The 14,814-nt window shown below is 35.4% G+C and overlaps 1 protein-coding gene across 1 annotated transcript; it reads right to left on the bottom strand.

Annotated features, from left to right (window-relative positions):
* Positions 1–5,076: 5,076 nt before the first annotated feature.
* LOC110861097 lies at positions 5,077–6,844 on the bottom strand. The gene is made up of 4 exons (XM_022110210.2): positions 6,619–6,844; positions 6,426–6,528; positions 5,957–5,981; positions 5,077–5,185 (listed from the first exon to the last, which is right to left on the bottom strand). The coding sequence occupies exons 1-4, from the start codon at positions 6,766–6,768 to the stop codon at positions 5,086–5,088; spliced, it is 378 nt and encodes a 125-aa protein (XP_021965902.1). The 5' UTR covers positions 6,769–6,844; the 3' UTR covers positions 5,077–5,085.
* Positions 6,845–14,814: the final 7,970 nt, after the last annotated feature.

Genomic DNA, 14,814 nt, shown 5'->3' with positions numbered 1-14,814 from the left:
AAAATTTTCCACCTAAAAATTCGGAGGAGAAATACTCAATTTGAAAACTACTACAGAAATCGAAGGTGAACTTTAATTTAGTCCAGAGGACTATAAAAATGTTCACTGGGATAGGGTTGACTACGAACAGTCGAAGAAGTATTTTTTTAAAACTTCAAACGACCACACCCATTGGCAAGGTGCTGAAGGCTAGAATCCGAAAAAATATACGGAATTTCACCGGAAACTAGCATTACAGCTGACAGTGTCGCTGCAGATTATCCAACGAGTGCTCAAACTGAACCTTGGACTTCAGGCTTCGAAACGTGGACCTTGTCATATGATGGTTATCCTCCAAAGGAAACCTAGATTTAAGAAATGAAGGGCCCTCCTGAAGCGGTTCGCTCCAAAAAAAGTAAAGAGGATTCTGTTTACAGATGAAGATATTTTGGCCGTGGAGAAATTTTTTAAGAAACAAAACGACATTTTTTACGCAAAACCTATCAAAGAGAGTTCCCAATAAAGAAAAAGGTCAAAAGTTCACAATATCCAGGTTTTATGGTGGTTTTGGCCGGTGCGAGCTGATTTGGGGAAATTTTTCATAATTTCATCTAAAATGGGGGGGAGGTGGGGGGATCAAATTTCTTAAAATATGTTTTCAAGTCCGTGGTACATCCCCTAAGTGAGATCCGATTCAATGGAGCCGATTAGACCTTTCAGAAGGACTCAGCACCAGTGCATAGTGCAAAAAACGATGCACGCGTGGCAAAAAAAAACAAATTCCGGACTTTATCTCCACTTCGGAATTTACATTCTCCTTGGTGCATTTGAACCCCCGGATTATGAAATATTGCAAAAATTATGTGCAAATGTGTGTTCTAGGATTCACAGAAGTATGGAAGCATTAAAAAAATCTTTGGCCACGAAATCAAAGAATTTGTCCTCAAACTCAGTGCGCACTTTCGTCAATGACAGGATGCCGCATCTTCAGCGCTAGATTTATGAGGGGGGAGGAAATTTCAAAAACTAGAAATTGTTTTCCACTCGAAAATTAGCTGGCTTTCCATTAAAATTAATCAGAAATTTGTAACACAGAAACTGTTGCGGCTACAGCCTTTCATTTCACTACCAGTTTGCCTGGGCCACCTAGTACATAAATGTGCATACAATTCGTGTCGCCTAACATTCAAGTCATGTATCTCACCTTTATACAGGAATTGAAAAAAAGTCATTCGATTTTCAAAGTGCATGAATGAGTTGAAACTGTGCTCAGTATTTGAGGTAAAAAAACTGAAAGAAATTGTTTAGCAAGCATCATTTCTCCGCGAATGCAAGAAATGCACGAAATAAACGCGATTTAGGGGACAGACAGTCTCCAAGTGTGGTACAATTTCTTGCATTTCGTGCACATTAGGGTAAGAAATCAGATCACGTCGAAATTCGTGATAAGAACTTTGAATTTATACGTTGTAAAAACCTAACTAATAAAAATTATCGCTTACATACATACATAAGTTGTCAAATTGCTTTATTGGATAAATTGCCTAGAAATAAGTGGAAGTGAGGTAGTCCAAGGAACACGGTTTACGTATATATGTATCTATGTACATAGGTATGAATGTAATTACAGAATTGACGTCAATTTATTTAGCAAATAGAAAGCGTACCACAATTAATTTGGGACAATACGTTAATGTACTGTGGATGTCCAATAAGCGTACATATCAGGATGTACTCTTTCCCCTGCTGTAATTTTATACCCCCCAACCTGTCTGTAATAGGGTACATACATAAGAAAAAGGTTAGGTGGTCATGAAATCCCTACAGCTCTGAGATCTAGATCCAGCTGAGGAGGTAAGCTGAAGATTAGTTTGATAAATTAGTGTAATCAAACAGCTATAAAGTTGTATACATCAGGTCCAACTGAAAAGGTGGGGGGTATAATTTCGCGAAGGCCAATTACCCGTTATACGTGTGTGCACACCGTACCGATTAGAGCCAAGAATTTGGGTGCTCTAATTTTATGAAATTGTAAAAAAATTGCTTCTATACAAAGATTTAAGTAATGTTGTGCATGAGTTTTTGAAATATTTTCTGCATAGATTCCTTAACAACGAGAATACTCCGCAATCTTACATATATATGTACTATGCTCTTTAAAACAGTATCGCATCCCTAGACGAACTTGCATGCAAGTAAAAGGTAAATTAACGTAAATTGTAAATTTATGAAGGTAAATTTACGTAGTTTGCAGGCCCCGATCTAGCCCAAAATCTTACCTGGGCAAAGAAATTAGGCGCCCCTAGCCGCTCGCGCCTTCGGCGCTCGCATGTGGCTTTTTTCTCAATCAGATATTTGCGCAAAATATTCTTACCCAGGCCGTATTAGAATGGACATATACAATGAGGTAGCAAACTTTTTGCCAGTGTTTAATGTGGTATTTACCAAGTGATATTTACCACTGGTAAAAACTGGTATTTACCGGTATTTACCACCGAGTTAAAGTGGTATGAAGTGGTATAAACCTTTTGGGGTATTGTGAGACTAATCCTGCCATACGAAGTTAAGAAAAATTTGCAAGAATTAATTATTTGGTTGATACACGGACAGTATTGAAAGTTTCAGTGATCACAGTTATAAAATTCATAAGTTATTACCACAGCACATACTAGGAATTATTAAATTTATTTAAAATGATAAAAAGATTCAAGTATTAAATAATTTTCAAACCCAATATTAAAACAAACTTTGGTTTCTGTCAATTGTCGCACGAAGGCAATGAATTTAGGTATGTTTCAAGTGTCACGGTTTACATGAAAGTTAAAAAATGTTATGAACAAACGCGCAAAAAAATATTCATTTATTATGGAAATTAAATTAAATGTGTTGTTTGTAATTCTTTATGTTTGAGTAACTTACCGAGAAATGTTAGGGAAGGTGAGAAATATTATGATAAACTATTAACAATCTACGTATTATTAAAAATATCATTTAGATTGAACTTCCCACAGTTTAAATCAACGAATCCTGAGTTTTTACCACTTGTTGCCAGTTTATACCACTTTTTACCATTTTACCACTTTACCACTTTTTACCACTGTGATGGTAAAAATCAAACCAAGTGGTATATAAAATTTAAAACACTGCTTTTTGCGCTCCTGCAACTTTACCTAGTCAGTCACGAAGTTCTTTGAAAGTTTTGGTAAATATATTTTCAGATATAATGCCCTTTCAATTTTGAGAAATGTAATTAGCAATACCACGAAATTTACTCCATCTAAATTCCAAAAATTAGAGAAAAATATGAATGGGGGGCAAGAAGTTACAGCGTTTCAATACTGTTAGTCTAAATTTTGCAAATTTAAAACTTCAGAAATTTTACTACGGTGATTTAGACAGCGTTTAAATAAGTTGAATTAAATTTTACCTTTTTATATCTATATGAAATTCTTTTACATCTTTATTGGTGATTATTGTTAAAATTGGGGACAAACCGACACCACAATTGGAAATATGCCTTCAAAAAATCTGACATTTACGTGCAAACAAACCAATTTATTTTGTTCACAAAAAATATAAAAGCGTCCCTGTATTTTTTGAATTTTGCATTTTCCATAAGGCGATAATTTGAGCGCGAATTTTAAGTTGTTTTCCAGCCAAAACGTCGGTCTTTAAAATTCTGCAAATTTTCTAATTTTAGCGCGAATCCAAAAGTTTGAAAACATGCCCCTTTAGATTGCCTTATTTCATTTATACAAAATCCACGTGCAATATTCTTTGAAAATTAGAACGACAAATTTGAAGACAACTTATTTTTTGCTTATTTTTTGTGGTCGCATGGTTATTCGATGTTTACATGTGAAAGACCTGCATAGTCAGTCCTCTTTGACATTTTTCAAAAATCGGAATGATATACATAAAACCACAATCTTTCTGAACTCTCAAGATGCTATGTAACCAATGCGACATAGAGCAGTTGTTATATCATTCAATTTATTTTGCTCCCCAGCGTAAACTCTAAATGTATTGCCAGGCATATTATTAAAAATAAGTTTTAGAGAATTTACATGCTTAGCAAAGTAGAGGTTAACACAACAATTTGGTGCATCAACACATCAGAACTGTCGCAATGACTTGTCTAAACTTGATAAACATAGAAACTCCAAGAAAAGATTTTCGAAATTTACAACAGGAAAATTCAATTATATCTAGTCTAAACCCGGGCGCTTGCCGGCGCCCCCCAGGGGTTTGGCGCCCCGGGCAGCTGCCCGGGTTGCCCGCCCCTAAATCGGGGCCTGGTAGTTTGACAGCATATTTGTAGAGTAAAATGCACCTAATTCGGTTGTACAACACGTTACATTACTCAAGATATGTGATACGCAAGTATTACGTATATGTACATACATATGCGCACGTATTGAACGTATTTACTTACGTATTATACACATTTCGCAATAGCCATTTCTTGTACTTTGATTCTAATTCGCATTCACAGAATTTTTAGGTTATCGTTATTGTTGCATGGTTTTATAACACGCATAATTTTGCAAAACCCAACATGGGCACGTACACATTTCCACAATCAACTGCAAGAATGAGACAGGCCGAAAAAAATGTACATAGATTCAAGAAATTTCAATATAAAAATCAGTTGCTGCGGAATCAATGGGGATATTTGGGGTCATTAGCATTGTAGGATAAGGGAGGGAGGGGTTACCTACATATATAACATAGCGACATTGAAGAACCGTATGGGCACATTGTCCTCACGATTCCGCTGGCACTAAATTTTGTGGTCGGATTCCCCCCACATTTCTCGGTCTACAATACGAATCAGAGTAAGAATGTCTATTCCAAAAGATGTCTATCATTTGACTAAAATGACTTGTGTTGCCTGCACTTTCGGTTCAACTTGAGGTATTAATGAATAACGAATAACTGAATTATTTAAGATTTAATACGGACTTTTTAAGTATTTATTAACTTTATAAAAATGTATGTACAAACTTTGCATAAGAATCCATTCTAATTTTTAATTCGTTGTTTTATATAAATTTAAAGTACTGTGTAAAAATTTGTAAGGATTTTACAATTTCCATTATCATCCTACAACTCCGCGTTGGGAGATTTCTTCACCACGACGCCCTTCCAAAAGGCTACTCGCCCTTTGATATTCTCCGCTGCAGCCTTTGGCTCTGCATAATACCTGCAACGATAATTATAAATGCATATGTAATTTCAAATCTTGTTGCGGAAATTAACTCTGAGGGTATTCATGATTCCTTCAATTCCTTAGTATTCCACGCATCGTTAAATAAGTTTCACTCGAAGAAATGTTATCCCGACCGGTGACTATTTGTGACTCAATACTCTTAGCAATCCAGTATTAAAATAATACCTGGAGGTATTCATATACATACATATGACTATACCAACTTGGTACTGATACATAAATAACACCGTGTAGTAATAATTCAGTATTAAAGTTTTACAATATTGATATCAAATTTTTACGGACCGCTAAATTTTTAATACCAAGCAGTAGCAACTTTAATACCGAGAAATCAATACCTGCGTGATCATAAATATTTATGTGATCAGTGTACCGGAATGGTGATCATACGTCACCGCTCGGTGACAGCTTGGTCACCGCATGGAAATAACCCACCACCAAATCGGTGATACTCAATCATCACACGCAAGTATCCACCACCAACACTGCAAAAACCACGATCACAAGAACCGGTACACTTATCATTTTCTTAGAGTATACGACCGACAGTTATGAGATTATGTAAGCGGCGTAAAATTTTGTCATCGAAAATTATGCACATTTTTTACGAAGCTTGACGCCTTATTTTTTTCCTTCGTAAACTATTTTACGATACAAAGGATACGAAGGCATTTGTGAATACTCATTACATATACATAAGTCTTTCCTGAGTTCTATTCAGCGGATAATAAGTAAAACACTTACCAAGCAGCATCCTTGTTAACCTTTCCTGCAAATCATTCAGTAAAAAATTGACGTCAACGTTATCGTAGTATTTTACCATTCATAAAAACAAATTAGCACAGTAATGCAGTAAAGTTTGCAAACTTTGCAAAAGTTAGCAAACAGTAAATACATATTTACATACATAAATGGGTTAAAAGAAATCATGTAAGCAAGTTTAAAATCTATTGTTCATATTTATGTAGGTATATATGTACAACAGGTCGGGAAATTTAATCTCTCATAGAAAATTATTTTAACCCGAGTCAGAGTGCTCAATTTTATTTTTTTTTGCAAAATAAAAAAATCAACGCCCAATTTTGCAAGATTTTTACCATTTATGTACATACATACATATATATATATATACTGTTTTTAGTGTGTTGCACAAATCAGTGCGAATTTCCGTTCTGTTATTTATGTAAATATATCACTTCATAAAATTATTTACCATTAACGCGAACATTGTAATAATTTGCGGTCCCCTTCCACCCACAAACCGTTGTTGTATCCGACTTTTCAAAATATTCCATTTTGATCGAATCTGCAGGAAACTTTTAAACCAAACAGAAAAATTAATTAATTCATCTACAAAATTTAAAATACGTACACACTTATGCAAATTCTAAATCATTCTTATTTACGTATTGATTGCCCTCCACAACGACGCAATTTCCCGACTCTGCAATCACCACCCCCTCCCACGTGGCCACCATGGTTTCCATTGCTTTCTCCGCGGTACAAGTAACGAGCAAAAAGTTTAAAACGGAGAAAACATAGAACACTTTTCCCATATTATTGTAATATGCCTGGATATGTATTGGTGTTATGTGTGGGTAATTAAGTGTGAGACCGGCTGACAGAAGAAGCATACAAGTTGTCATGGTAACGCATACATAGCCTTGAGCTTGGTGCACCAACCTGTATGTACATAGATACATAGCAAAAATCCACACGATCAGTTATATATGGATAGATAGCTCAGCTCGCGGTGGTGGCTCTGAAATGTGCGAAAAACACATTTTGAGCACGCTTAAATTCGTTTTATCCCATTTCGGGGTCGTGGGTTCCAATACTAGTCGGGGCAATTGCTTTTTTTGCATTTTTGTTTACTGGCTTAGCCAGTATTTGGGACAGAGGTTTCAAAAATGACCACTATTTTGACCAATGATTCACTGCTTCAAATTTGCTCATGTTTAATGCATAGTAAGCATATATGCAAATTCTTATATACCTGTATGTATAAATACTTAAACTCATAAATTTTTTGGGGGGTAATGTAAGATTTCTAGCTTTTAGCGAATGTTGAATGTCGATCATTTTGTTAGCCTCGCACAGTGCTAGGGAGCCATCCTAGCTAGCAATCCTACCTAGCCATCCTAAATATCTTTACTAGCTAGCTATCCTACCTAGCTACCACAATATGGAGCATTATAACTTTACCCTAATAATTAATAATTAGTATTAATTTGTGCTCGAAAAATTTACCGCCTTACATAAAAATATTCGCTATTTATAATCGCTATTCTACAAGAAAAACAACAAATCTTACAATACCCCAAAAATTTCCCGCCTGGGGGAAGTAAGACAAGGTCTTAAAATTCTCTAGAACGTCCAAAAATAGAATAAAAATTTTAACCTCTGACCTTTTTTATGACCTTAATATACGTTTGCCGGCCTTAATAAGTTATTTTATATATTTCTGACCAGTATGAAGAACCCTTCATTTTGGTGTATCACATTTCCCTATCGGAGAGGAGTCCCTGTGATTGTTTTATACCTTGAATTTTATAAACTATTTTTATTGAGAACAAAATTGAAATCGGTTGATTAATTTGACTATATATCGTAATTTTGAATAAATTATACCCCACACAATGAAAGATTTTCATTCAGATCATTTGTTGTATTATTATGCACACTTTTCTGTGTGGACGTGCTCTGGTGCTAAGTGTTGGAAAGGCCCGTGCACCGCACCAAGTTCAGGCGAGTTGAGCTATCTATCTAACAAAGCTACATTTCTTATCGTGTGGCAAAAACCTACATATGCAGACATTTACCACTTATGCGTATGTATGCTTTCCATATATTTTTAATGAATTAAGTACATTTTTTATTTTATTTCTTAAAAAATAATCATTACAAAAATTACACCAATCTTAAATTGATTCCAGCATAGCATTTTTAATGTTGTCATGATTTTGCAGCTACATGTAAAATTGTGCACTATGTCGGCATATATGTAGAGTTTACATACAATTATGTAGATATTTATATTTGCACACTACAGAGGGGTGGGACAGAAGAAGGAGCCACTTTGCCTAAATTTATTCCGGCCTTATTATTCGTTTGTGAAGTTTGGTAATTGGTTCAGTGTGAAGCCCTTTAGTTTATCTAACGAGCCTCAGTCGCTTTTTCCAACCAGTCATGACCTTTGACACAATTTTCAGAGTGATTCTGCACCACTCGTCCTGAACACTTTTCCAAAGTGCATCAAAACGCACGCGTTTTCCTTTCAAGAAGGCTCTGTTTTAAGTACTCGAATCCAAAAAAATGACCGTGGGCACCTCCTCCAAAAAACATGCTAGGCCCACCGCCTCCGCCGAATAAGTCTGAAAAGAAATCTCCGGGAAATCCGCCACCACCAAAGTGGTCTCCATCATGGCCTCCACCTTCTTGCAACCCCCTTAATCCATATCGATCATAGACCTCTTTCTTTTTTGGATCAGACAATACATCATACGCGTAGGATATCTCTACAAGGTAAAATTTTCTGGGTATGACATATGCAAATTTTGAAAATGCCGCGACTGTGCATCACACGCCACCCCTAAAATTCAAGTGGCTCCTTCTTCTGTCCCACCCCTGTACTAGAAATCCGATAGAAAAATTATACCAAGGAGTATTATCAAAAAAATAATGATACTATTTTCAGAGTACCTACATATTTGATTCTATCAAAGTCGTATTTATCAGGGTTGGGCAAAATACTATTTGAAATACAAAATACAAATTACAAAATACAAAATACTATTTTGTATTTTGTATTTTGAGGGCCATGGTTCAGATGAAAGTATTTTGTATTTTGTATTTTGAAGCTAGCCGGGTATTTTGTATTTTGTATTTTGTATTTTCTAATTTTTCGGTCGGTCAATGGATTTTAAATACAAAAGTACTTTACAAAATACATTTGGCAAATATGAGACGAGCTCATGAGAAGAACAAGAGTTGGTCCATTCGATATCTATTGCAAACTAATATTTACGGTTTCAGCTAAATAGGATCTCAGATCTCATCGATTATTTTCAGTTTTTGGACTCATGGCTGTGTCAGAAAACTACATAAAATATGTCATATTAGAGAGTTGGAGATTTTTTGTACTTTTACTTGTACTGTACTGTGACTACAGTACAATACAAAAATTAGTACAAAAATCAAAAGACCTGGAGAATTTCATTATTTTGTACTCTGAAAAAATTGTATTGTAAAACTCCGCGAAATAGATGAGTCAAAAATTGAGACAAATCAACTCATGATATACAAAATGAGAATCCCTCCAACATGTGCGTTTAAAACGATCAAACCAAAAAGTCGAAATTTTTTACCCTTGACCTCGATTAAAACGGTCACCAGGCTGATATAAGCCGAAATGATAGTAATTTCTGAACTCCTCGCTTCAAAGTGAACTACGTCTGCAACGGTTGAAATAAAATATTAAGATTTTTGACCTTTGACCTCGTGAACATGGTCACGGGGTCTTCATACGTTAAAGCTATGCAGATTTCTTAAATTCTCGCCTTAATACACGTCTAAAACAGTCGACACTTAAATTGCGACCTTTGACCTCGTCCTTTCGGTCATTGGTTGGTCGTAGGTCAAAAGTATTGACGACTATAAATTCTTGGTGAAATTTCCTTTAAAATGATACCGCATATGAAAATTAAGGTACAATTTTGCGTTTACTTCACGCCAGGGTGACCTTGACCTTGACCACAGGGAGCCCATCTTCGAACTCGACCTAGGGTCAAAAATTAGAAGCAAAATGGCGAAAACGGCGTCTGATTACATTGAGGCGTTCTAGAGATATCCTAGTTGCCAACCCTTGATTTTTCCACAGTAGTACAAATTGAGCCCGTGTTTCAATTTGTCTACTGTAGACTGTAGAATTAGTACAAAAAGCTGATGACGTCATCATCTAGAGTCCACAGTACAGTCTACAGTCAGAGTACAAGGAATCTCCAACTCTCTATTTATGCAGATGATTAATTTTTTATTTTTAAATTTCTCACAAGTGTTATGATGGGTATTAAAACTTATTTTACTTCCTTATCTACACTTTATCGTACGAGAAGGTCTTTTGGTAGTGCGAGAAAGATTAAAATTACTTAGATTGAAATTATGTAGGGCTTATAATCTTCGTATCATTTTTTAGATAACAAATGACCTCAAACATACTCAGAAAAAGAATTAGTAACTTCCAAATAATGCTGTGAACTAAAATGAGTTTGCAAAACTTTTGAAATTTGAGCTTGACTTGTATTTTCAGGGTCAAATCTGGCAATAGTATTCTGTATTTTGAAATGTATTTTAAATACGTATTTTTCTTAGTGAGGAAAATACTCAACAACGAAAAAATTACTAAGTATGCAGTTACTATCGTTAAAAAAAGTGTAATTTTACGATATCTCAGCCATTTCTCAACCGATTTGGATAAAATTTTGCACAGATCATTTTGAGCCAATTTAAAAAAGTTTATCGATTCGACTTAGCGAATTTTTGATTTTTACCCGAGTTATGAACAAAAATGTACCCTTAGAAACACATTTATATTTATAGTTAATTACTGGCATATTGCAGCAAGAAACCAATTGCACAAAGTTTAGAGTAAATTTTTCTGCAAATTTTAAGGGTAGTATGATTAAAATCGGTTGATAAATGACAAAGTTTTTCCTATGAGAGGTGCAAAAAATGGATGAAATTTATATAATAGAAACACCATTGACAACAAAACCTTCAAAAAACTACTAATTACAAGTATTAAATAAACAAGGTCCCAAAAAGATGGAAATCTTAGTGAGGCTTGGTGTAACTACAGATATTAAATGAATTTTCCGGAACAGCATTTGCATCACCAATCTGCAAACTTTCTATTCGGAGATTTAGTTTTATAAAATTATCAGAATATTTCTAAGAGACAAGAGAGCTATGAATAAGGAGATGTAGGAACCGTATTATCTTTGATACCAAAGATAAACTTAATTCCATCCTTTTACAGTTCCTTGGTGTATAAGCTGCTGTTGATTTCATATTTCAATCTACAATAATTTGTAAATCGTCTAGAATAAGATAGTTTGGAGAGTGGTGATGCAAATGCTGTTCCGGAAAATTAATTTAACATCTGTAGTTGCACCAAGCCTCACTAAGATTTCCATCTTTTTGGGACCTTGTTTATGTATTTTGTATTTTTAGATTTCGACGATTTTGGCCAAAAGTATTTTGTATTTTGTATTTTTATGAGATTCGAGTATTTTGTATTTTGTAATTGTGTTTTGAAGGTTCACAGCAATGTATTTTCATTTTGTATTTTGTATTTTAAAACCCATGTATTTTGCCCAACCCTGGTATTTATAAATAACCCGGTGTAGTAATTCAGGATTTTACTCACTATGTACATCAGATTTTTAACAGTCTTGTACATAGCGTACGAATTTACGTTGAATCAGATATTTAACACCAATCATGAGTAAATACATTGTGTCATTTGCTATTTATGCTTTTTTCCAGGTAATGAGAGCCGTCACAGTATAATACAACATTGCCGAAAAATATTCCGTCCTACTTGGTTTATTGCACTTAAACAATTTTGCCCCCATAAATTCCCCATGCAAACAAATCGGATGCATTGAACGTACCCTGCGTCTCACGAATTTCCTCTCGTTACTTCTGTTCAAATAAAATTTACACTTTTCCAAAATCCTGTTTGACGTATCATTGATCCCGACAAGAAATGATAGTACAATTTTGATCGTCGTTGGGGCAAGTATTCCACTCTTAGAAATGTGTCTAACTTAGCGCTGAGTTACTTGCCTGCATACACTGTACGGGGTATTGATAAATCTACACAGGGTAAAGTGACCAACCCTTCACCGAGTTTGCCCAAACTTTACTCTGTTTAGGCCACTTTACTTGCGTTTACCCCAGAAAGAGTTGGCAATGCATATCTTACCCGTGGCAGAGTTATCGAGTTGGGCGGGGAGATTGGCTGAAGCCACAAAGTAGCTCAGTTCCCACTCAACCGCCTTCCGCATACGCTGCGAGTGTAATTTTGGCAGTGGAATTTTATTTATTTTCTGACCCCCGTTTAATTCTAACCACCCCCACTTGAAAATTGCAACACAAGTAGTGCAAGGACTTCTACAGCAATTTGGATTACAGGAATACGTAAAAAATTGAGGGTAAATAAATAATTAAGAAATTCTTTCAAATCATACAATAAATTGTATTCTCATAAATTTGATTCGAATTTTCCGTCTTATTTTCAGATCACCATATTGCAGATGACGAATTACTAGAGCCATCGAAAGGGGGGGGATGAAATTTTAAAATTGATAATTAATTAATAAAATCTTGTATTGAAATTATGTAAGGACAATTAAGTAGATTTCAAATTATTTGCATATACCGCTCTCACAGAAAGAACCCGGTACCGAGTAAGCAGTACCCCTATGAGGGTTACCAATGCGCAGTGCCCTGGCTGGAAGCGTTACTCCGCTGGGAGTAACGCTGTATTCAACCGGAGTAAAATGCGTAACTCTTTTGCTTTTAAGCTCCCACGTACACCATAGAGAGTGCATACACTATTAACTCTGGCATGGATAGAATTTTACTCCGTGTGGGGTTATTTATTCTTACAGTGTCCGGTCAAGGGGAAAAATATGTAGGTCTCCATATGAATTTCCTCCCTTAATCGGATCGAGGTGAAATTGCAGACTACCGTGAGTATGAAAACGGTCGTAAATGTGAAGAATATTAATACGCCAAACGTTGTGGATCCGATAGTTGCGAAAATTCGAAGAATATCGTAATCCCGGAAATATTTTTCAACGTTTGGGCGAAAATTGCTGCTTACTCGAACCGCTGTCTTGTCCAGGTGCTCGAAACAACTTAGGTATAAGTTACCAACTATTGTCCCCATGAGGACAAGAAAGAACAAGCTGCGGCATATCTGTGTCATTGGAATGATAAAAAGGGGCCGAATCAAATAGTAGGCCTGCATCAAGGGTCTGGTGTCACTTTGCATAACGCATTTTGCATACAAAATTATCCCCTAACGCATTTAACCTAAATAGTCACTTTGCATACAAGGTCATTTTGCATAACGCTGCCTTGCATACTACTCGTTCATCTCCTATAATCTTTTCTCTTTTCATAAACTCCACCGGATAAAATATTTAGCAATCAAGTGATTCACTAAAATGGCTGGGTTCTTCCGTGACAACTACGATGTCCGATAATTTTATGGAATAGTTACACATGTTTTGAAAATTCCACTCCTTGTACCAATAACTCTGTAGAGGCTTGACATTTTCAAATGAACACCATTTGTAATGAGTCTCATCAAAGTATATGGAATTGTGTTGAAATTTTGAAGGCTGATCAGATAATTAGAGGTTTAAAAATTGCAAGGTGGGTATCAGGTTAACGAATATTGTTGAAATTTATAATACTACAGTACAGTTAATATGCTGCAATATTTTTGACCAATTTCGTATTGTCTACAGGATTTTAGTTCTCATTAATCAGAAATTATTTATTTTTTACAATTTATGAGAAAATGTATTATGGAAAGTGGTTGTTTATACCATGTGACTTTTATGGGATAAAAATTCTGCAATATAACCGTTATGGAAAAGGGATTATGCAAAGTGACCGGAGACGGCATCAAGGATTGATTCCAGTACTTTGGCACACAATACTTTATTATTAGAAATACAGCATCCAATTTTACGTCGACAGCAAGGACGAATGTCAAGCATAACCAGGGAGCCGTCTTGTTCACGAGTAGTACAATGTGAAAAAATGTTCCTAACTAGTCCCAGTTTCCGGTTCGACGAGGAAGAGCTGAAAAAGTAAATATGCACATACACAAAATGAGAAATTTACTTAATTGACAAAGTTGTAAGAACTATAAAATTCATAACGAGTGTGTCAGGCTTGTTCCTTCCAGATTTTTTTCCAACATTTATAATTCCATACTGTGCATCTACCAAATAGTATAATAACGTTTAGCTCGAAACTGCTTGCTCGGGCAAGCATATTCAACTTAATAATTTTTTAAACTTAAAATTAAAAACACCTCTCCATCAAAAGTAGTGGGGGCAGATGTGGGGATCAGGGGACATTGTCCAAATTCAGACAAACTTTTTATTCGCAATGCAATAAGCCCTTGTTCCAATCTCACAATTCTAATGCCTCTATAAATATGTCCCCCTACTTCCGCCGCCACTGACCAAAAGATTCCTGACTAATTGGTGCATCGTTTATGCAACAAATTAAATTAAAAAAATCAGAAGTTGAAAAAAATACTATGATTTTTAAAAACTTTCTATTATTGAATAAAGTTCTGCGATACCACATATCAACTTACATGATTGAACATCGCCTTCCAGTCTGATCAAGTAGTTGCTGCAAAGTTGTAATTCGTCCGCGTATGTTGCAAACGACCATTCCGTGACCAATGCTAGCATCACTAGTAATAAAATATGCACATTTACCAGTATTTCGAGGAAGGTTGGATTGCTGAGGCCAAAACTGTGGAAAGATAGTAGAACTAAAAGGGC

The sequence above is a fragment of the Folsomia candida genome, unplaced genomic scaffold (assembly GCF_002217175.1).
Source record: "Folsomia candida strain VU population unplaced genomic scaffold, ASM221717v1 Fcan01_Sc037, whole genome shotgun sequence".
In the NCBI taxonomy this organism is placed as follows: domain Eukaryota; kingdom Metazoa; phylum Arthropoda; class Collembola; order Entomobryomorpha; family Isotomidae; genus Folsomia; species Folsomia candida.
The sequence above is the reverse complement of the archived record's forward strand: the minus strand, read 5'-3'. Positions and strand labels throughout refer to the sequence as shown.